The following is a 22,696-nucleotide window of genomic DNA, read 5'->3' on the forward strand; positions in this document are numbered from 1 at the left end:
TGAAAATCCTGGAACTCCAGACTAATAACACCATCACCACAAAGTAGGTGGCTCTTTGCCCCACCCGCTCAGACAGAGACAGCTCTATCTTTAGGCTGAACCATGGTAAAATAGAGGAGAACTGGCTAATTATAGATAAATAATCCCGTTTGGAAAACAAATGCTTCTTAAATGTCGAGCCTTTTTCCCCCATTACATTATTTCTCACATCTTCAGAGCAGGGCTAATGATAACAGACTATATTATAAAGAAGAAATAGGAAACATGATTCAAGAAATGTCAGGTCTTGATAATAATCAGCTACAAGGATGGGAAGCAAGGGTGATTGTATAGTTCCGTTCTTATTCCTTTTTCACATTTCCCTCAAACTCAGGGAATGGAAAATTCTTAAAAATGAACGGGAGCACAAATGGGGAAAATGTTATTTGTAAAAGCAATTAGTGTACATCACCAGAAAATATCCGAAGATTTGCAACTTATGCATCACCAGTCATTCTGGGGTAGGGGAGTGGAACTGATTGATGATTGAACAGACTTTCTAGAATTAAGAAAAGTGAGCTCATTGAAACGTACAGTGCCTGACAGAGTCAGAGATACACAACAAGAAAACAGATGCTTAGGTTCATCAAGTCCATGCTGACCATCAACCATTACACTACCATCCCCTACCCTGATTTTGTCCACTCATCTATACACAAGGGGAAGTAACAGTAGCCAATAAACTAACTAGCCTGCACATCTTTGGGATTTGTGAGGAAATCAGAGGACTCAGAAGAAACCCATGCAGACAGTGCCAAGGTCAGGATTGAACCTGGGTCTTTGCACTGTGCTGGTCGATGTAGGGATGACATCTAGAAACAGTGATCATAGCTTCAGAATAAGAGGTCAGCATGGGAGAACTACAGGAAAGTAACGCTGAGATAAAAGATCAGACGGACATGAGGAGCTGAATGGCTTCACCTACTTATGTTCTTGTGTCCCTCAAATTCAAGAATGTCCTGGCTGACCAGCACATTATTCAATGTTTTAATGTGCTGCTGTTTCTTCAGTAAAGTTTGGCTCAATGTCCCTGTCAATTTGAAGCATACGTTCTATAATTTTTCACATACATTAATTTCCTTCAGCTGCAGCCTCAGCTGCAGGTGCTTGCCATGTTCCTCATATTTTCCTACTTCCATTGCTAAAATTCACTTTCATTCCCCTTATACTGATCCTTTCTTGGTTATGGCAGTGAGCATAAACAGTTCACAAGTCGGGAATGCTGGCACGAACAGAGTTCCTACCCAGCAGAAGATGGCTGCAGCAGCTGCCAAATTCATCCTGCCGGTCTCCCAAACATTCAATCGTACATATGGGCCGAACACGTCGGCCTTTCTTAAGCTGGGGAGGTGCTGCATCAAGTACCATTGCCACAATCTCAGATTGTAGAATCAATCGTATTGAACAGAGCAGAAACAGGCCCTTTGGCCTAAATTAAGCTATTCCAATCAAGATTCCAATCTATGCTAGGCTCATCTGGCCGTGTTGATCCATATCCCTCTAAACTTTTCAAATCCATGTACCTGTACAATCAGTACATGAAAGCCAAAATCAAGTTATTTGCAAAATCAGGGCCACACACCCGCTTGGATATAACAGTCTTGTTTAAATTATCAAATCCATTTGAAGTCATAGCTATTCTACTGTTTGATGCTGATGCAAAAATACAGCTTACTCTTCAAGCAAACTAATGGCATGATAAAATTTGTTAGTGCAAACAGGACAAACAAAGAACTTAAGAAATCAAAGGATTTCTCCAAAATGTGCATACATGCATGGACAGACATTATGTTTAATGAGAAAGAAGCACCAGACATGAGACTATTGCTATCCACCATTTAGTCTCTTACCAAATGGAGATGGTGAATTCTCGATCTGGAAAGTGCATAAATCAAGACCTACAGGACCCAAACCAGATAAAATGGATAAATAACTGGGGGAATTAAAAGAAAACAAATAAAACTCAAATACAGTATAAGCAACTCAAGAGCATGCTTCAGGCATTGAGCAGTGGAGCATTAAGTAGCATAAGCACTGATTGTTAATGACTTGGATAGCTGCATCATATAGCAAGCACAGCACACCACAGCAAAATATTGAAACAAAACAGGCACAAAAGATGAAGTAATTACATAATAGCTAGAAAAGCGCATTGAAAACCTAAATAAAATAACATGTTCAAACATCACAGATTCCATTTATTCTTCCACAGAACACTGGAAATATCTGAGGTTGTTTGAGATTCAAAGTAGCGTCCAAACATACCTGACTCATCTCTTGCTTTTCCCAATTCATCAGAAAGCATTCCAAGGATATCATCTTCCGTGGTAAGGACTTCTGAGAGATCAGCAAGTGGATCATCTCCGTTACCTGCAGAGCAATCAATTAGTTCAAACATCACAGAAAAAGGTACAGATTTACATAACAACATATTTGTGGGATTTGCATATTGTTGCCAGGGGCCACATATTGTGCCCATACTTAACTCGGCTCAACAAGTTGATGAACAACTTTCCTGAACCGTTAACAGACCAGAATGGTTTCTGTGATGGTCTGTTAAAAGTCATACAGCATGTAAAGAAGCCCTTTGGCCAAACTCATCAATGCCAATCAAGATGCCCACAAACAGCTTACCGGTTCAATTCAGATTTCTATAGCACCGTTTCAGGTGGATTGAGTATATTGCCCTAAGACGTGTAGAACGTCTCTTTGTGTTATTCCCTACATCAGTCGCTCATCTTGCTAGATTTTGCGAATACTGCAACATTTCTAATTGCCACCACAAAGGAATCAAGAGATATTTCATAGATCACAAAACATAGAACAGAACAGAGCAGGAACTGGTCCCTCAGCCCACAACTCTGCCAAACATGATGCCTACTTGTACTAATCTTTTTTGCATGCACATTATCCATATTCCTCCATTCCAAGCATATCCGTCTAGATAAACGCCTCTTAAACACCACAATCATATTTGCTTCAAGCATCACACTTGGCAGTGTATTCCAGGAATCTACCACTCTCTGTAAAGAAATCTTCCCTGCACATCTCCTCATAACATTTCCACCCTCACCGTAAAGCTATAGCTAATACCTTATTTATCAGGCATCATCCTGGTAAATCTTTTCTGCACCTTCTGCACACAATACTCCAAATGCATCCTATCTAAAGTTCTACAAAGCTGCAACATGACCACCTGACCACACTCAATTCCCCCTGACTAATGAAGGCAAGCAAGCCATATGCCTTCTTTACCATTTCATCTACTTAGGTTGCTACTTTCAGGGAGCATTGAACTTGGACTCCAAGATCTCACTGTACACCAGTGCTGTTTTGTCAAGGGTTCTGTCATTAATTGTATACTATTCCAGTACATTTGACCACCCAAAGCGCAACACCACACACTTGCAGGGCTCTCACGTAACTTTTTTTCTCTGATGCCAGACGGTCAACCTCGGCAGCTTTTTTGGTTGCCAAATGACAGTTTAGGTGGTCATTTAAGACGGCTTACGTGACGTGTGCGATAATGCGCTCGGACGAAGTGCGTAGTTAAGCCCCCTGTCCCACTTACGTGTCCTTGGCACGCTAATTACGGGACCTTGTGGTCGCGTTGAGGCGCGAGGGTCCCGCAAAGGTCGCTCGCGACTACATGCGTCCGCGCAACGGTCTGGAGCGCGTGAGGTCATTTGAAGATGGACACAAAATGCAGGAGCAACTCAGCGGTACCGGCAGTATCTCTGGAGGGAAGGACTGGGTGATATTTCTTCTTCTTCAGTCTGAAAGAAGGGTCTTGACCCGAAACGTCATCCATTCCTTCTCTCCAGAGATGCTGCCGGTCCCCGCTGAGTTACTCCTGCATTTTGTGTCAATCTTCAATTTTCTTGGTCCCACTCTGGGAGTAGAAGTGGGGGCGGATCCGGATTCGCAACGGCCATGAGTCCCAGGCCGAGCTCGGCGATCGTTTGCCCTCTTCTGCTGCTGTTGGAGGCGAGACGTTGCGTCGCACCAGGGTCTTGGGCCTGTCCCACTTTGGCCGTCAGTTCCGCAACAGGCCGGTGGCGCGTGAAGATTTTGATCGCTACAAAATTTCGGAGAACGTGGTGATACCGCGCACAACTCCGTACCCCTCTGCGCTTCTCAATGAGACCGGCCCCGCGTGGACACATGATGCCCGAGCGCCTCAACGCGACGACGAGGTAGCGTAATTTGCGTGCCAAGGACACGTAAGTGGGACAGGGCCTTTACCAGTCGGAATTATGGTCAATGAAGCATTCACATATTATTTCTGCTTCAAATAAAGTCACAAACTAAACATATTCACCAATCAAGACATGGTATATATCACAATGACATGCAGCAAATTATAATACAGTATCTCATCTCTTTTTACACGTTGCAATGCATGCAATTTCTATTACTTCTTTTCAGTTGCAAACAAAAATCTGGTTGGATTATTCAGCGTATGATCAACCTCGGTGAGACCAAGTGCAGGCTTGGCGATCGCTTCGCACAACACCTCCACTCAGTTCGCAATAACCAACCTGATCTCCTGGTGGCTCAGCGCTTCAACTCCTCCTCCCATTCCGAATCCGACCTTTCTGTCCTGGGCCTCCTCCATGGCCAGTGAGGCCCACCGTAAATTGGAGAAGCAGCACCTCATATTTCGCTTGGGCAGTTTATTCCCCAGCGGTATGAACATTGACTTCTCCAATTTCAGGTAGTCCCTGCTTTCTCCTCCGCTTCCCAGCTGCCCCTCAGCCCACTGTCTCGGCCTCTTCCTTTCGTCCCCCCTCCCCCCTCACATCAGTCGGAAGAAGGGTCTCGAGCCGAAACGTCGCCTATTTCCTTCGCTCCATAGATGCTACCTCACTCGCTGAGTTTCTCCAGCATTTTTGTCTACCCATTCACACAACAGGGCTCGAAATTAATGGTTGCCCGGGTGCCAATGACCACTCAAAGCGCTGCCGGGCAACTAAACACCGAGTCATTTTGCCCGGCTTGGCAACCCGATACTGGTTTGTACCGAAGATAGACACAAAAAACTGGAGTAACTCTGCGGATCAGGCAGCATCTCTAGAGAGAAGGAACGCAATGTTTTGTGTCGGCGGTGACGGCTATATTGCGAGGGAAAGATACTAGGTGCGTGGTGATGAAGGGTCGCAGCGAATGACGGGCCCCGAACAGCGGCTCCATTCATCCTGCACAGACCCTCTGATCCACACAATACTGACCCCCCTCCATTCATCCTGTGCTGATCTCTCCCCTCCCCATCCATCCTGTACTGATCCGCTCATTCAAGAAGAATGGGGGGAACAGTCCGAAGAAGGATCTCGACCCGAAACGTTGCCTATTTCTTTCGCACCCGCTGAGTTTCTCCAGCAATTTTTTTGACCCCCACCCATCCCGTACTGAACCCCCCCATTCAACACCACGGACATCCCCCGTGCTCTCCCCTCACAATTTTACCTACTCCAACCAACACGTACTAATTCACCTGCCTCAATCCATCCATTCTGCACTGACTGCCTTCTAACCCCCCCCCCCCGCCATCTATCCACCCTGCACTGATTCACACACACACCCTTCCCTGACCCTATTGTCCTAGAAACGTCTTCAGAGCGAATATTGACTTTGTTTGATAACGGAATGCAATCAAATGTCTTTTAATTCCTAATGTTATTATTTGTTTTAATCCATAAAGATGGATTAATTAAATTGTGAACACGTGAAACATTAAAACCACAGTGTTCGATTGTCACTGCTACTATTGACACGTTATTACAGAATTCATTTTAACGGCAAATCAATGCTCCTAATATGGAGTATCAGTACTGTAGTTATTTAATAAGCAACATTCACAACTATACGTACGCATATATGTCACCATGGTCCAGGATTTATTGACACAGGTTGATCATACACTGAATAATCCAACCACATTTTTGTTTGGAAGTGGAAAGAACTAATAGAAATTGTGGGATATATCATGTCTTGATTGGTGAATGTTTAGTTTGTTTGTGATTTTATTTGAAGCAGAAATAATATGTGAATGCTTCATTGAGTATAATTCTGACTTGTAACTACGCGCTTCGTCCGAGCACATTATCGCACGCGTCATGCAAGCCGTCTTAAATGACCACCTAAACTGTCATGTGGCAACTTAAAAAGCTGCCAAGGTTGCCCGGCTGACATCAGGGAAAAAAAGTTAAAATGTCACCTATTCCGCTCTATGATCGTTGCTTTTGTCCGTCTGTCCGCGTGCTCTGGGTGCCGGTGCTTCTCCACTCAGATTCCGCCAAACACACACACACACACAGCATGTCCGGCAGATTGGTGCAGGCCGAGACCAGCAGGGCAAAGGATGGCATCAAACGGGTCGTGGCAGCAATCGAAAAAGTATGGAAACGGTAAGGGGAAAATTTAAAACAAACACCCGAAGGAAATAGATGTTTAACAAAAAAAAGAGGGGGGGGGGGGGGGGGGGGTGGCGATCGCTCCGTGTCTGTGTCAGAGGGAAAGGGGGGGGGGGGGGTTGGGGAAGGGTGGTTTGAGTTCCTCTTTCCCCTGACTCAGTCTGAAGACGGGTCTCGACCCGAAATGTTACCTATTCCTTTTGTCCAGAAATGCCGCCCGACCCGCTGCATTTTGTGTCTATCCTTTAATCTCTCAGCCTGATATAGCAGAATCTCCCTGAATTAGCTTGATACCATGACGGTAGCCGGTTACGGAAATGGCGCTGAAGATTACCCATCACCTACTACGGCTTTTTCGCGGAGTGAACCATCTTGCTCCGCTCTATAATCTTTGCAATTAACATTCCAGAGAGGGAAGGATGGACAGCTGGGTGATAGCAGCTTAATGATTAAATATGACACCATATGGCCTTTACCAACACAAAAAAAAATCAATATCCAGTTAGGCGTTCTTGGAAGGAGAGAGCACAGATAAATCAATGGGGATTTGCAGTGAAGAAAAGCAACTAAAGGCCAACACAGAAAAAAAAACTAAGGGAATCCTATTTATGCAAGTCAAGAACACTTCCAGGATTATGAAGCATAGATGTGGGTACCCTAAGTGTGACACTGGCCGACACAGTGGCACAGTGGTAGAGTTGCTGCCTCACAGCGTTCCATCCTCACTACAGGTTCTGTCTGTACAGAGTTTGCAGGTTCTGCCTGTGACTGTGTGGGTTTCCTCCAGGTGCTCCAGTTTCCTTTCACATTCCAATGACATGCGTGTTTATAGGTTAATTGGTTTCTATAAACTGTCTGTAGAGTTAACGTTAGAAATAATGCACAGGTGATCGCTGCTTGGCGTGGACTTGGTGGGCTGAAGGGCCTGTTTCCACGCTGTATCACTTAACTAAACTATTAGAAATAATTTAGACAAAGATGAGAAAAAGGTGATTACAATTACTGGGTCTGCGGTCGAATCTGATAACAGACTAATTACAGAAAGACCTTGACAATACATGCACACTGGTAAAATAGTGTCACACTTTCTTCTTCTGCTACCATCAGGAAAAAGGTGCAGGAGCCCAAGAACCACTATTTCCAAGTTCAAGAATAGCATCACCATTCAGCTTCTCGAACCACTGTGAACAACCCTACCCACAACGTCACGTCAACCTTACCCACCACTATGGATGCTGCACTACTACAGTTGCTCTGCGTACTTTTGTTTTTGCTCTATAATGGTCTGGTTTACTTCGAATAACTAGGTCAGTTTTATATTTATTGTTGTTGTTCTTTCGCATGATGTGCTTGTAGAGCTGCAGCAAGTAACACTGTTATTGTTCCAGTTCATATCTGGTGCATACTACAACTAAACATTTTCTGTCTCCCAGGTCATTTGAATGTAATTATACTCTGTTTATAGGGAAAAAAAGGGAAAATACTTAATGAACTAGCTAGGTAGAGGCTGATAACTCTGCAATGACGAAGGACATGACATTATCCACATCCATCCATTGTGCAAATGGAGTGAACATTAATTATAGATAATCTGCACCCAATATAATGAAGTACAGTGTTTTTGAAAAGCACACGATAAATGCTGCATTCAATTCTGACTAAAGCACAAAGGAAAAATCTAAACGCTAAATCAGAGAACATACATTATTCTTGGTAAAAGGAAAATTAAATGAAGGATAAGAAAAAAATATTTTATCATGGGTGCGACTTCAGAGACGTACATGCAAAATGGTTGAAGCTATGTTTCGGAGTTATAACATATGACAAGCAGGCCACCAGCATAATTAAGGATTAATCGCACCCTGGCCACTTCCTCATCTCCCCTCTCCCATCGGGCAAAAGGTATAGAAGTGTGATCTGCACGCCTCCAGATTCAAGGGCAGTTTCTTCACAGCTGTTATCAGGCAACTGAACCATCCTACAAACAACCAGAAAGCGGTCCTGAACTACTATCAACCTAATTGGAAACGCTCAGACTATCTTTTATTGGACTTTACTGGCTTTATTCTGCACTGAACATTGCATTGACCTCAGTACATGTGATAATAAACTAAACTCAAACGCTCAGGTTCCTTCCAGGTTCTATCCTGACTTCCTGGTTCTGTCGGAGTCTGAACATTCTCCCTGTACACGGATGGGTTTCCTCCATACTCAGCTGTCCTCCCATTCTTTTATAAAACTTTGATTAGACCACATTTGGAGTACTGTGTGCACTTCTCATCCCCCCCATTACAGGAAGAATGTGGAGGTTTTGGAGTGGGCGCAGAAGATGTTTACCAGGATGCTGCTTGAATTGGAAGATAATAGCTCCAAGGACAACCTTGGATTGTTTCTCTGGATCATTCAAGGGCGAGGGGAAACCTAACAGGTTTATGAAATTATGAGACGTATAGATAGGGCAGATAGTTAGAATCTTTTCCCCCAAGATGGAAATGACATAAACTAGAGGATTTAGCTTTAAAGGGCCTGGGCGTGCAGCTGGGGCTGGTGGTGAAAGCAGAACATGGCCTTAAGAGACTCTTAGGCATGAATATACAGGGAATGGAAGGATATGAATCACAAGCAGGCAGAAGGGTTTAGTTCAATTCGTCATCAGCAAAGATAAAGTGAGCTGAAAGGCTAGTCCCTGTGCTGTAGCTTGGTTATGTGTAGTCACTCTCAAAGATGACTGAAAGTTAAGTTAAATGCCTACTATAAATTCTTCCTATAGTAGATATGTGAGAGAATAGGTTACAGGAAGATAAGTAGAGGAATGAGATTGCTGGGTTTTTCTGAGAATGGCAGCATCTCTGGAGAAAAGGAATAGGTGACATTTTGGGTCAGAACCCTTCTTCAGATTCCATGTCTAATAAAAACGTACTGATTATACGTCTATTACAAAACTACTGACGAACTATTACAAACTGTCTGAAGAAGGGTTCCAACCCGAAAGTTCAGCTATTCCTTTTCTGCAGTGATGCTCCCTGACCTGCTGAGTTACTTCAGCATTTTGTGATTGCGATTCCAGAAGTACTCAGCAAGCTTTTATGGTGAGCCACATGGTTTGCATGTCCAATGCAAAACTCCTAAAAAAGATACATTGCACCGAGCTCCATCATAGCAAGAAATTAATGGAATGGCTGAGGAAACGTTTAAAGGATAGAGCTTATTGCACTGAGAACACCGAGTCTCCTCATTAAAGGAATTCAGATCGAGTAATGACAGAAGAAGGACCACCATCTCTCACTTTACGACATACCCACTGTCCTAGTCAAAAGATGGGCCCTGACCCAAAACATCACTTATCCATGTTCTCCAGAGATGCTGCCTGAAGCAGAATTACTCCATTCAAGGACCTAAGCTGTCTTTCCAGGTGCGGCAGAGGTTCACCTGCACCTCCTCCAACCTCATCTATTGCATCCGCTGCTCTAGGTGTCAGCTGCTGTACATCGGTGAGACCAGGCGTAGGCTTGGCGATCGCTTCTCCCAACACCTCCGCTCAGTCCGCATTAACCAACCTGATCTCCCGGTGGCTCAGCACTTCAACTCCCCCTCCCATTCCGAATCCGACCTTTCTGTCCTGGGCCTCCTCCATGGCCAGAGTGAGGCCCACCGTAAATTGGAGGAGCAGCACCTCATATTTTGCTTGGGCAGTTTACACCCCAGTGGTATGAACAATGACTTCTCCAATTTTAGGTAGTCCCTGCTTTCTCCTCCCCTTCCCTGCTCTCCCGCAGCCCACTGTCTCCGCCTTTTCCTTTCTTCTTCCTGCCCCCCCCCCCCCTCCACCCTCACATCAGTCTGAAGAAGGGTCTCGACCCGAAACGTTGCATATTTCCTTCGCTCCATAGATGCTGCCTCACCCGCTGAGTTTCTCCAGCACTTTTAACTACCAGCAGAATTACTCCAGCACTTTGTGTCTTTTTTTTTTGTAAACCAGCATCTGCAGTGCCTTGTACCAACTGACAACATTCTCCTGTGCCATTTGTAGTAGTCTGCAGGTCCTAAATTGTTGTCTATTTGCTGCAGATAAATTTTCAGATCTGGAGTGGAAGGAAGTCATTCTTGACTCAAAGGACTATTTATATAGTAGCAGTAATGGTGAGATGGTAAATAAAACCCTGGAATCATGAGAGACATAATTAAATGGTGTAATGTGGATAGTGTAGATTTACTTAGAAAAAAACAAATGAGTAAATACAGTGGATGAATATAGAGTGTACAAGAGGAAAATTGAGACTATTTTCCATATCAATACGACAACACAACTCTGTAATAGTGCACCAACATGGTGTAATGGTGCAAGAGGGAAAGGGCAATGTTATGTTCTGCGTTATACAAGCAAAGAGTGGGTTTATTTTTTCCTTTTCCATGGTTAGCATTGATGTTTTAAGATCCATACATACCTTGTCCACCTGGTTGTTTTGTCAATACTTGTGCGGCAGCTGAACTCAACAGTGGGTCAGAGGAAGGATTCAGGAAGTTCATGTTCACATTTGGTACTCTGTTTGGTAACCGTGAAGATTCATCATCAGACAGGGCATCCAAAATTGACTTACTCTGTCGACTCGTATGCAGTAAATGTTTTCCAAAGAAAGCTTCCTGAGAAAGGAGTACACAGAAAAAATAGACATTATAGTCACTGTACTTCAAAATTGTTCTTTTAGTGTAATAAAAAGGAACTGCAGATGCTGGTTTATACTAAAGATAGACACAAAATGCTGGAGTAACTCAGCGGGTCAGGCAGCATAATCGGAGAAAATGGATAGGTATCATTTCAGGTCGGGACCCTTCTTCAGACCTCTAATGAAGGGACCCGACCTGAAAGGTCACCTATTTATTTTCTCCAGAGATGCTGCCAGACCTCTAAGTTACTTCAGCATTTTGTGTCTATCTTTGATTATTTAGTGACTTGATTGATGATGTGAAGCCAAACTTCTGTTTCTTTTTCAAATTGAATCACCGTGAAAAGTATTTATATTTCAATGTTAAATTGCAAAGGTGAACTTTTGGCAAATGTTTTAACTATCAGAAATCAATAAGAGTACCGAAAATCTGGAATAAAACAAAATAGCTGGAGATAGCGGTCAGTAACATCAGAGAAAGAGGAATCAGGGTTGTCGTTTCAGGTCAAAGATCTTACATTGATATTGTTGGAGTTCTGAAAGGGGCTATCAGGATCACTACCAGAAAATCAGGCTGATCAAAGCTTTTTTGTTTATTTGCGTATGTTTGAGCATCCAAACAATTAAAGATCGTACAGAAGGAATGAGTCATTGCATGGCTCGTCACAGATCATACACCCGCTCCTACAGTACTCATTAAGGTAATGGATATCAGTACAAAGGGATGCACTTCTCTACTTTAGGCACAAAATGGCCTGATTACTAAACTGAAGTAAATTCTATGCAAGAATGGCAGTACAAAGCTGACCAATTGTGGTGGCTGCACTCAATTTGACAGTATCAGGTTATCTATAGTACTGGCTGAGATGTGTAGAAGTGCTTCAAGTATCAGTCAACAATCAGCCAAAATAGAGCAATAGTAAATCTACCCAATATCTTAAAATGTCAGGGGTTACATAGGAAAAAAAATGTTGTGTATTTTATAAAGATTCAACACAATTGTAAATGTAAATGAATGATAAATAACTGTCCTTTCACAAGTTATCAGAGGCCCAATTGGCCAAATAGATAATAGGCGCCGTAACATTTTATAAAATCTGTTGGTAAACATTTTACCAATATTAAGCAACAGAAGATAACTAAAAAGGTAATACGGGGATAAAAGATGAGGTACGAAGGTAAGCTAGCCAAGAATATAAAGGAGGATAGTAAAAGCTTCTTTAGGTATGTGAAGAGGAAAAAAATAGTTAAGACCAAAGTTAGACCAATGAAGACTGAAAAAGGCGAATTTATTACTGGGAACAAGGAAATAGCAGATGAGTTGAACAGGTACTTTGGATCTGTCTTCACTAAGGAGGACACAAACAGTCTCCCTGATGTACTAGTGGCCAGAGGGCCTAGGGTGACGGAGGAACTGAAGGAAAATCACATTTGGCAGGAAATGGTGTTGGATAGACTGATGGGACTGAAGACTGATAAATCCCCAGGGCCTGATGGTCTGAATCCCAGGGTACTTAAGGAAGTGGCTCTAGAAATGGTGGACGTATTGGTGATCATTTTCCAATTGTAATTGTAATTGTTATATGGTTATATAGGTAGATGGGACTAGGGGAAAATAAATGTTCGGCACGGACTTGAAGTGCCGAGATGGCCTGTTTCCGTGCTGTAATTGTTATATGGTAATGTTCTATAGGTTCAGGATCAGTTCCTGTGGATTGAAGGGTAGCTAATGTTATCCCACTTTTTAAGAAAGGTGGGAGAGGGAAAACAGGAATTATAGACCAGTTAGCCTGACATCAGTGGTGGGGAAGATGCTGGATCGGTCCGAGTCAGCATGGATTTACGAAGGGCAAATCATGCTTGACCAATCTTCTGGAATTTTTTGAGGAAGGTGGAACTAGGAAAATGGACAAGGGAGAACCAGTGGATGTAGTGTACCTGGACTTTCAGAAAGCATTTGATAAGGTCCCACAAAGGAGATTAGAGGACAAAATTAGAGCACTAAGTATTGAGGGGTAGGGTACTGACAGGGATAAAAGATTGGTTGGCAGACAGGAAACAAAGAGTAGGGATTAACGGGTTCCTTTCAGAATGGCAGGCAGTCACTAGTGGGGTACTGCAAGGCTCGGTGGTGGGATCGCAGCTATTTACAATATACATTAATGATTTCGATGATGGGATTGAAAGTAACCTTAACAAATTTGCATATGGCACAAAGCCAGTTGGCAGTGTGAACTGTGAGGAGGATGTCATGAGGATGCAGGGTGACTTGGACCGGTTGGGTGAGTGAGCAGATGCATGGTAGATTCAGTTTAATGTGGATAAATATGAGGTTATCGACTTTGGTGGCAAAACAGGAAGGCAGATTATTGTCTGAATGGTGTCAAATTGGGAAAAGGGGAAGTACAACGAGATCTGGGAGTCCTTGTTCATCAGTCACTGAAAGTAAGCATGCAGGTACAGCAGGCAGTGCAGAAAGCGAATGGCATGTTGGCCTTTATAACAAGAGGAATATAGTAGCAAAGAGGTCCTTCTGAAGTTGTACAGGGCCCTAGTGAGACCACACCTGGAGTATTGTGTGCAGTTTTGGTTGCCAAATTTGAGGAAGGACATTCTTGCTATTGAGAGAGTGCAGCTTAGGTTCACGAGGTTAATTCCCGGGATGGCGGGAATGTCATATGTTGATAGAATGGAGCGGCTGGGCTTGCATACTCTGGAATTTAGAAGGATGAGAGGAGATCTTATTGAAACATATAAGATTATTAAGGGTTTGGACATGCTAGAGGCATGAAACATGTTCCCGATGTTGGGGGAAGTCCAGAACCAGGGGCCACAGTTTAAGAATAAGGGGTAAGCCATTTTGAACGGAGATCAGGAAAATCTTTTTCACAGAGGGTTGTGAATCTGTGGAATACTCTGCCTCAGAAGACAGTTGAGGCCAATTCGCTGGATGCTTTCAAGAGAGTTAGGTAGAGCTCTTAAAGATGGCAGAGTCAAGGAATATGGGGAAAAGGCAGGAACGGGGTACTGATTGTGGATGATCACGGTGTTGGCTCGAAGGGCCGAATGGCCTACTCCTGCACCTATTGTCTATTGTCTAAGCAGTATCTTGGTCACATAGATTTTTTAAAAAGGGTCTTTTTTTCTGAAGTCCTTGTTTACAAGGAACGTGCCTTGGCTTGTATTTGATAGAATTATGGTTTTAATTAGGATTTATAATACACAAGAAAACAAGAGCAGTAGGCCATGAGTCCTTTCAAGCCCGCTTCACATTTAATATGATTATGCCTGATCTATGCTAGTCTGAGCTCTTCTGTGCTGTGCTCCATATCCCATCTCTATTCTTCGGTCCACCAAGTATTTATCCACCTCCACTTTAGATACTTCTAAAGATCCAGCGTCCACCACCCTCTGGGTTAGAGCATTCCAGATACCCTCCATCCTCCACGAGAATAAATTTATTGTGTCTTAGTTCTAAATGAGCACCTCTTATCATGTAATTAACCTTTATTTGAGACACTCCAAGCAGGGAAAACCTTCCAAAATCAACCCTGTCAGGTCCCTTAGTGTCTTGTAAGTTTCTTGTAGGTTCACCCCTCATCCAAGGAATATAGGCCCAAACTATTTAGTTTGGTACAACAGCATCTCTTTCCATCTCCTTTGTACGGCTTCCAATGTTACTGTTTCTTTAAGGTAATGGGTCCAAAACCATATGCAATATTTCAAATGAGGCCTCGCCAATGCTCTTTACAATCGCCACCGAACCTCTTTTAAACTGCAACCTCTCTGTAATGAAAGCCAAGTTGTTGTTTGCCTTCTTAACTATTTGTTGGACTTGCCTACTGGCTTTTAATGATTTCTACATCAGTACACCCAGATCCCTCAGACCTCACTTGCAATCTCTCACCCTTTCTCGGTTTAGTAAATAATCTGCCCTTTGATTTGTCTTCATAAATACACACTCCAGTTGGCAGTTTTTTGCCTATTCATTGGGGTGGGAGATTGCAACCTTCACGTGGTCCGCCCTGTTTCGACGAATGCAATCAACCTGGTGTGCACAATCAAATAAGATCGAATAGAACAAGTTGTCCTCCAACTTTAGGCTGTGCACGCCATACGCAAGAAGAAGAAGCGTACCCACTCAATCTATATCCTGTTGCAAAGTTATGGTATCTTTAACCACAAAACACCTCCTATTTTCGTATCTTCGACAAATTTGTGAACAATTGCAGGCCAAGAACTGATCCATGCAGTACTTCATGGTCATCTCCTTCCAGTATGAAATTGACTCATTCATTCCAACTCTGTTTTCTGTGAGACAGATCCATCTTATTCCTACATACTTCCATTTTGGCTATTAATTTATGCACTAGACTTCTACATGATACTTTGTCAATTGCCTCTGGATACAGACTCAAGAACATTTGGTCTAATTGGTTCATGTCAGCACTTATGCTTCACTCAAACCTTCTCTCGTCTATTCTCTGCTTAATCCATTAGTTTAATTATTCTCTTCTCCCCCATGTTTGTCTAGCCTCCTCTGATACACATTTATAATATTTGCTTCAACTTACACCTTTGAAGTGGTGAAGTACTCATCCTTTGGGTAAAGATTTTTCTAAATTTGCTATTGATTAATTTGCTCACTACTTTATATTGACTACTTTTTAGTCACTCTGTTTGCATCCTTCCTATAATTTAAATCTCCTTAAAGTCACATCTTAGCTTTCTTTTTTAACTAAAAAAAGTCTGTCCTCATGTGCATACTCTTTAATTTCTTGAATAATTCTCTGTGCCCTGACCAGTGACTCTCAACTTTTTTAAATTATATGGTGACCTGAATTGCATGCAGCTCAGATCCTACCAAGGTTGTCAGATATTTTAATACAGTTAAAGAATGCCAAGAGTAAAAATAGGAATAGAGTGAAGAAGTTATGATTATAAAATCTACAGTCCACTGATGTGTTCTAACTGTCCCACCTTTTAACTTTTCTGTGAAGGGATCAACCAAGTTTTTCAATCGGCCCTTCAACACTTCCTCATGGGATCTAAGAACTAAAAATTACTCTTCCGTTGCCACAGAAGCCCTTACACTGGGAATAAGTTTAAAAAATCTTATGGATGCTGGAAATCTGCTTCACTAAAAAATAAGAATGCTCAGTCAAGTACCATTTGAAGACAGAGAAATAGATCAAGGTTTCAGATCTGCGAAAGATAACTATTCTGAAATTTTAACTCCGTTTCTCCCTCCACAGACACTGCCTGACCAGCTGGGCATTTCTAATATTATCTGCCTTGATTAGGGATAGTAATGGTCGCATACAGTAGTATCAACTCGCTGCAGACATTGCACTGAAGAAATACAAATTTTGAACAGAAAATTAGTGTTGGGTTAAGGCACTTGGTGAATGGCCATACCTGCAGATAGGTTGGAAACATTTCCTCCAATTTATTCTTCTTTTTCCTGTATCGCTTTTTTATTTTCTCTACAATCTCAGGGACAATAGCCATTGCATCAACAGGCATTTCCGATTGTTGTTCAATCCAACCTATAAAAACAAATACAACTACTCATTTAACTCCATTCTGAGAAATCTATCCTTAGGAGATAGTAAATTAGAGCTAAATTGAACACATCCGTAATTGCGCAAGTAGAATGTACTGGTTGTAGCATATCAAGCAGTATGTAGTTTTTAAATAAAAATCAAAAGTTCAATACAAACCTAGTACAAAGTTTATATGTAACCTCAACTTAAGAGTACTTCTCTTTGTCATCCTTGATGAAGTTAAGAATCCTTTCTACAGAAGGAGAAATTGTAAACCTCTAAAGTATTTTGATCTATAGGAGTAGGATGTTTACTTACAATTATTTGGAATGTCTTATACTAAGTTTGAGATCCTTTCTAACTCAAGTCCATAACATTCATAATTTCTGGTCTGAGAAGCTTTATTTAATTACTCTTTATTGATGAAATAAAACCGATAAAGCTGGAAAGGTTCAGCAGTCATTAGTGGAGAGTGAAAAAAGATGTGCTGTAACTTGGTGACTTTTTATTCAGTTTGGAGAGAAAGTAGGATTTGGGGGATTTTACACAGCAACACTGGATTAGGCCATGAAATAAAGCTTGGTGGCACAGTGTGAACTGTGAGGAGGATGCTATGAGGATGCAGGGTGAATTGGGCAGGTTGGGTGCATAGGCAGATGCATGGCAAATGCAGTTTAATGTGGATAAATGTGAGGTTATCCACTTTGGTGGCAAAACAGGAAGGCAGATTATTATCTAAATGGTGTCAAGTTGGGAAAAGGGGAAGTACAACGGGATCTGGGGGTCCTTGTTCATCAGTCACTGTCATCAGTGACAGTAAGCATGTAGGTACAGCAGGCATGGAAGAAAGCGAATGGCATGTTGGCCTTCATAAGAAGAGGAGTTGAGTATTGGAGCAAATAGGTCCTTCTGCAGTTGTACAGGGCCCTAGTGAGACCACACCTGGAGTATTGTGTGCAGGTTTGGTCTCCAAATTTGAGGAAGGACATTCTTGCTATTAAAGTTATTTCTTCCCCTTTCAAACACAGTTTCTCAAATTGTTATTTTTCTCCAAAACTCAGAAGACTCACAATTTCTGGTCTGAGAAGCTTTATTTAATTACTCTTTACTGATGAGTATGCTTGGGTTATTCAATGCTTGGGTTATTTTGAGAATACTTTGAGCAAGTGGTATATTCCTTACCATCCTCCTTCCCAACCATCATTTCAGACATGGAACCAGTGGAATTCTTCCTGGACAATGAGCGCTTTGACTTATTCTGTCCTGTCCGGCTCCTCTGGCGCACCATGAACCCACCAATTCCTATCAGAACAAGAACAATAAATAAATATAGTTAACATTGCCCTGAACAAAAATTAATCAAGGTGATATTATGGACAGGAAATTCACCAAGCATTTATTCCGCAATAAAGCTCACACTTGCATCATTGTCCCAAGGCCACGATTTTCAACACCGTATAATTACACAATGTCAGTACTTTTGAAATCGGACAGAAGTGAAAAGAAATGTTCTGGTACTGAGAGACAATTAAGCAAAGAGTTAAAATAACATATTAATCATAAATAATATAACATTTCAATGCAATTTTGGTAATTTTGCTGTAAGAAAGATCTCCAAATTGGAAAGAGCGCAATAAAGATTTACGAGAATGTTGCCTGGACTACATGTTGGTCAGGCTGGGATTGTATTCCCTGGAGCATAGGGGTGACCTTATATAGGTCTATAAAATCATGAGAGCATAGATAAGGTGATAGGTTCTTGATTAGTAAGGGTGGCAAAGATTTTGGGGGAGAAGGGGGTCGAGGGGGTAAATTGATCAACCATGATCGAATGGCCTAATTCTGCTCATGTGTCTTGTGAATTTATGAATGCACACAGTCTTTTTTCCCAGGGAAGAGGAATTGAAAACTAAGCACAGGTTTAAGGTGAGAGGAAAGATTTAAAAGGGATGCAAGAGCCAACTTCTTCACACAGAGGGGGCTGGGTATATGGAACAGGCTGTCAGAGAAGGTAGTTGAGGCAAGTACAATAACAACATATAGATAGGTACATGGAAAGGAAAGATAGGGATATGGGCCAAATGCAGGAAAATAGGACCAGCATTTGATCGGCGTGGTCGAGTTGGGCTGAGGGGACACTTTTCATGCTATGACGCTATGATTTGATGTTAAAGAAATTTAGAGACAGTAGAGGAAAGTTACAAAACATATCTACGTGCTAATGGCAGAAGATTGGAAATTGTGTCTGCAAACCAATAAATTTCAAATCAATTTATACCTTTGCAGCTGTGACAGTAAACAATTATTATGCAAATAAGGAACACAGTCATGGGCAAAATAGCTTGCATTTTAGGTTATGATTCAGATTTAATATATTCAACATGATTAAAAAGATGCAAATTATACAAAATTGACCATGGAAAGAAGCTAAATTCTGAAGGTAGATATTGACTGACTAGTCAATCGGACGAGTAGATAGCAAATGAAATTTGGAGAAGTGTGAGATAATACATTTGGGGAAGGTGAGTGAGAACACAATATATGATAGGATATTAAGATTTAAGGCATAATAGTAGAAACGTTGCTGCATATTCACAAATCTTCAGAGTAATCTGGATAAAATGAATAAAGCTACATACTAGATACATTTCCTGTATTTGTCATGGAATAGAATATGAGAAAGAGGGTGATGATGGAATTAAGAAACACATGTGATGCAACATCTAGAGTCCAACGTGCAATTTTTGATGAGACATTTCAACGGAAATAAAGAGAAAATGCTGGAAAACTCAGCACGTCAGTCAGCATCAGTGGAGACAGGAACAGTTAACTTTTCAGTTGTGGGATCTTTCATCAGAGATAGTACAGATAATGAAAGAGATGAAAACTAATGAGAAGGCTTGCCAATGACTGGGTATGCTTAAAAAATCTATTCTCTTATGTTCTCATCCAATCATTTGGTCTGGGTGGGATATTTGCTAGGTCAAATAGGGAAATTGGGATCAATTTTGCATAATAGCATACGATCACGTTTCTACCTCCTTTGATGCAAAGTTGCCAGACAAATGAAGATGAGTAAAGTTACACCTTATTCCATTCTGTAGCTTGCGGGCTTAATATTCTTCACATTCAAAAACGCCTCGGATGGAAGGATTGCAGATAGTATTGTTTTGATATGGTCAGTGGCAGGACCATTGCTAATTTTCAATATATATTAGAGGCTTGGATGCGCGGGTGTTTGTTGAACTCATCACAACCTATATACTTCAATTATTTTGTTTCCATGATCTTCTCGGTAAAACGGAGGGGGAAATATTAATTTAATAACTTTGCTGATCTTTAAAGGGTGGCATTCTCTCACTAGACACCCTTTTACTATTAATATTCTTGGAGAATCTCAAGATTTTCCATTAACTTGCCTGCCTGATCCATTTCATGTCCTCTTTTTGCCATCCCGTTTGCCCTCTCAAGTGTACTCTTACACTATTTATACTCGTGGAAAGGTTCGCTTGATCCTGACTCCCTACATCTGATGTATGTTTCCTTACCAGAACCTCAACATCTCTCGGCAACCAGGGTTCCCTAAACTTGCCAGCCTTGCTCTTGATCCTAACAGTAAGAATGTTACAAAATTTTGAGATCTTAAAAATCAAGCCTGTAATTATCCCATCAGATAAAGCATAAAAAGATCTTTAATTTGATACCTAAATCACTTTCATATCTTCAGTATTAAAAAAGTTATGGTCATTTTCATACTCGGAAATTAGCATCTTGTTCCCTATTGCTTTTCCATTAACTTAACACAAATGCTGTGATCGAGGACAGTCAATTGACATAAAAGCCCATAACTTTCTTAAAAATTAAGAGAACTGAATGAAATTTTCAGTTAATATAGATTGAAGCATTCGGAACCAAATATGATACATCTTACTTGGATGACCTGAAATTAAAGCATATAATTAGTTAGTTACCTAATTGTAGATAATTACAAAATTGGCCGTTGTGACGGAAATAGTAATAAACACCCAGACTGCCTTGAAAATTCAAAAATGTGATATTCTCAAGATCAGAACTTTAATATTATTGTAACGTTAAAACAAATAGTAAATACCCAACAAAAAATTCATATTCATCAGTCATCAAATCAATTAAATTCATCTAAATTCAATTACTAGATCTAAACATCTATCCCATTCTTAAGAAAAGGCTAAAAATATATTTTTTAATAGCCAAAGTATCCAAATAACAAACTGACCTCATTCACAAAAGAATTCACAATATAACATGATTTTTAAATCTCACTTTGTCATTAATTTTTATGCCAATGGAAGGAATTGAATGTTTAATTCCCATAAATTTTACTCTGTTGGTTTGTAACTGCTTCAGGCAAGGGTCGTTTTACACAGACATCTATTCAAAATCCACAAACATCCACTCTCAAGATAATCAAAATCATTATTTTTTGCACAATCATGTCATAAGAATATCTAAATTATCTATATTTTGTGTTATTGACTATCCATGATCAATATTTTCATACTAAACATGACTGTGCAAGTTTTCAATCAGATATTTAGTATGAAAATATTAATCATGGATAGACAATAACACAAAATATAGATGAGTCCGATGTTCTTATGACATGATTGTGCAAAAAAAAAAAAAAAAAGAATTTGATTATCTTGAGAGTGGATACTGATAGATAGGAATGTGGCCGCTGCCATGATTTATGCCCCGCGATATTGGCAGGCAAGACACGGCCGATATCGGGGCCTAAATAACATATTTCGAATCATCATTCAAAAATGAAACCACACCAAAACAAATTTTTTTCATCAACTTGAAGAGCAAATACCTCTCCGACAACCAATTCAAAACTGCATTTTAATCCCGGCCTCCCGGCCCCCCCCCCCCCCCCCCCCCCCCCCCCCCCCCCCCCTCTGAAATCCCCCCGCCCCGCCTCCGGTATCGCACGCACAGGCAATGGCAGATCTGGAGAGCCGCTGATGGTAGGTTTTGTAACAACGCTACTAACAGGAATATGTTGCCCATGTTGCCATCTCACTTTTTAAAGCCTCCAACGTGGCAGTCGTCCTCATAATTGCAAACTGACCCTCCCAATTGACCTCTGCAAGCTCCTGCCTAATATAACCAAAATCAGCCAAAACCAGCTCAGTCACTTGCTTGTTCCCTAAGAGGTGATCCAGTGTTGTGTCCTCTATAGTTCCCGAGCAGGAGGTGCAGTGTTGGCACTCTATAGTAGATCCCTCCATACACTTTTTGGACATATGTATGTCAGGAAGCTACAAACGACGCAGAAGGGGGTCAGATCGCTCCCCCGAACCTGCATCATTTGGAGCTTCCCGACATCGGTCTCAACCCGAGACTGCGAGCTCCTCACTGATGAAATCTGCAGGCAAGGGATCGGCTCATGGTAAGTCCACGTTCCCGCGGTGGGGCTCAAAGTCAGTCCCGAGCAAGGCCGCAAGCTCCATGATGTTAGGCCGCAGAGCAACCGGAGGTACGATCCAGAAAACAATCGCATCTCCAGCAAGGTAAGAGATTGAAAAAAATACATGCTGGTTTCCCTTTATTAATTCAAATCTCCTTATGCCTATTAATTGATTTCCCTGATTACTGTTCCTAAAAGCTTCACAAAAGCTACATTTCTCCAACACATATTGCCTGGCATGTCCCATGGCACTTTTCTGAATGTGTCACCTTATTAATCTCCATTTGTCTGGCAACTCTTTTGCATCAAGGGAGGTAGAAAATTATTTTTCAATTTTAGACCATTTTCTCAATTGTCTTCTGAACCGTTTTGCTACTCAGAACTAAACAGCATGATCCAGCTATTCCAATTTACCCATGCTTGGCTCATATTCCTTTAACCTTTTTCTATCCATGTACCGGTCCAAGTATCTTTTAAATTATGTTATAGTTCCTGCCTCAACCACCTTCTCTGGCAACTTATTCCATATACCCATCACACTCTTTGTGTAAAAGTTGCTCCTCAGGGTCCTAATAAATCTTT

The 22,696-nt window shown here is 41.5% G+C and overlaps 1 protein-coding gene across 10 annotated transcripts in view; it reads right to left on the reverse strand.

The window, feature by feature from the left end:
• The window catches only part of kmt2ca (lysine (K)-specific methyltransferase 2Ca), a 342,802-nt gene that overhangs the window by 80,638 nt on the left and 239,468 nt on the right, over positions 1 to 22,696 (reverse strand). For 9 of the 10 annotated variants that reach the window (XM_055664102.1, XM_055664129.1, XM_055664136.1 and 6 more), the window contains 5 exons: positions 17,845 to 17,964; positions 16,535 to 16,665; positions 10,898 to 11,093; positions 2,305 to 2,409; positions 1,890 to 1,937 (listed from right to left, as the gene is read on the reverse strand). In XM_055664102.1, the coding sequence (XP_055520077.1) occupies positions 1,890 to 1,937; positions 2,305 to 2,409; positions 10,898 to 11,093; positions 16,535 to 16,665; positions 17,845 to 17,964 (600 nt within the window). The remainder of the gene's footprint in view (positions 1 to 1,889; positions 1,938 to 2,304; positions 2,410 to 10,897; positions 11,094 to 16,534; positions 16,666 to 17,844; positions 17,965 to 22,696) is intronic. The other variant, XM_055664092.1, reaches the window with a different exon arrangement.

Source organism: Leucoraja erinacea, chromosome 2 (genome assembly GCF_028641065.1).
Source record: "Leucoraja erinacea ecotype New England chromosome 2, Leri_hhj_1, whole genome shotgun sequence".
Taxonomy (NCBI): Eukaryota; Metazoa; Chordata; class Chondrichthyes; order Rajiformes; family Rajidae; genus Leucoraja; species Leucoraja erinaceus.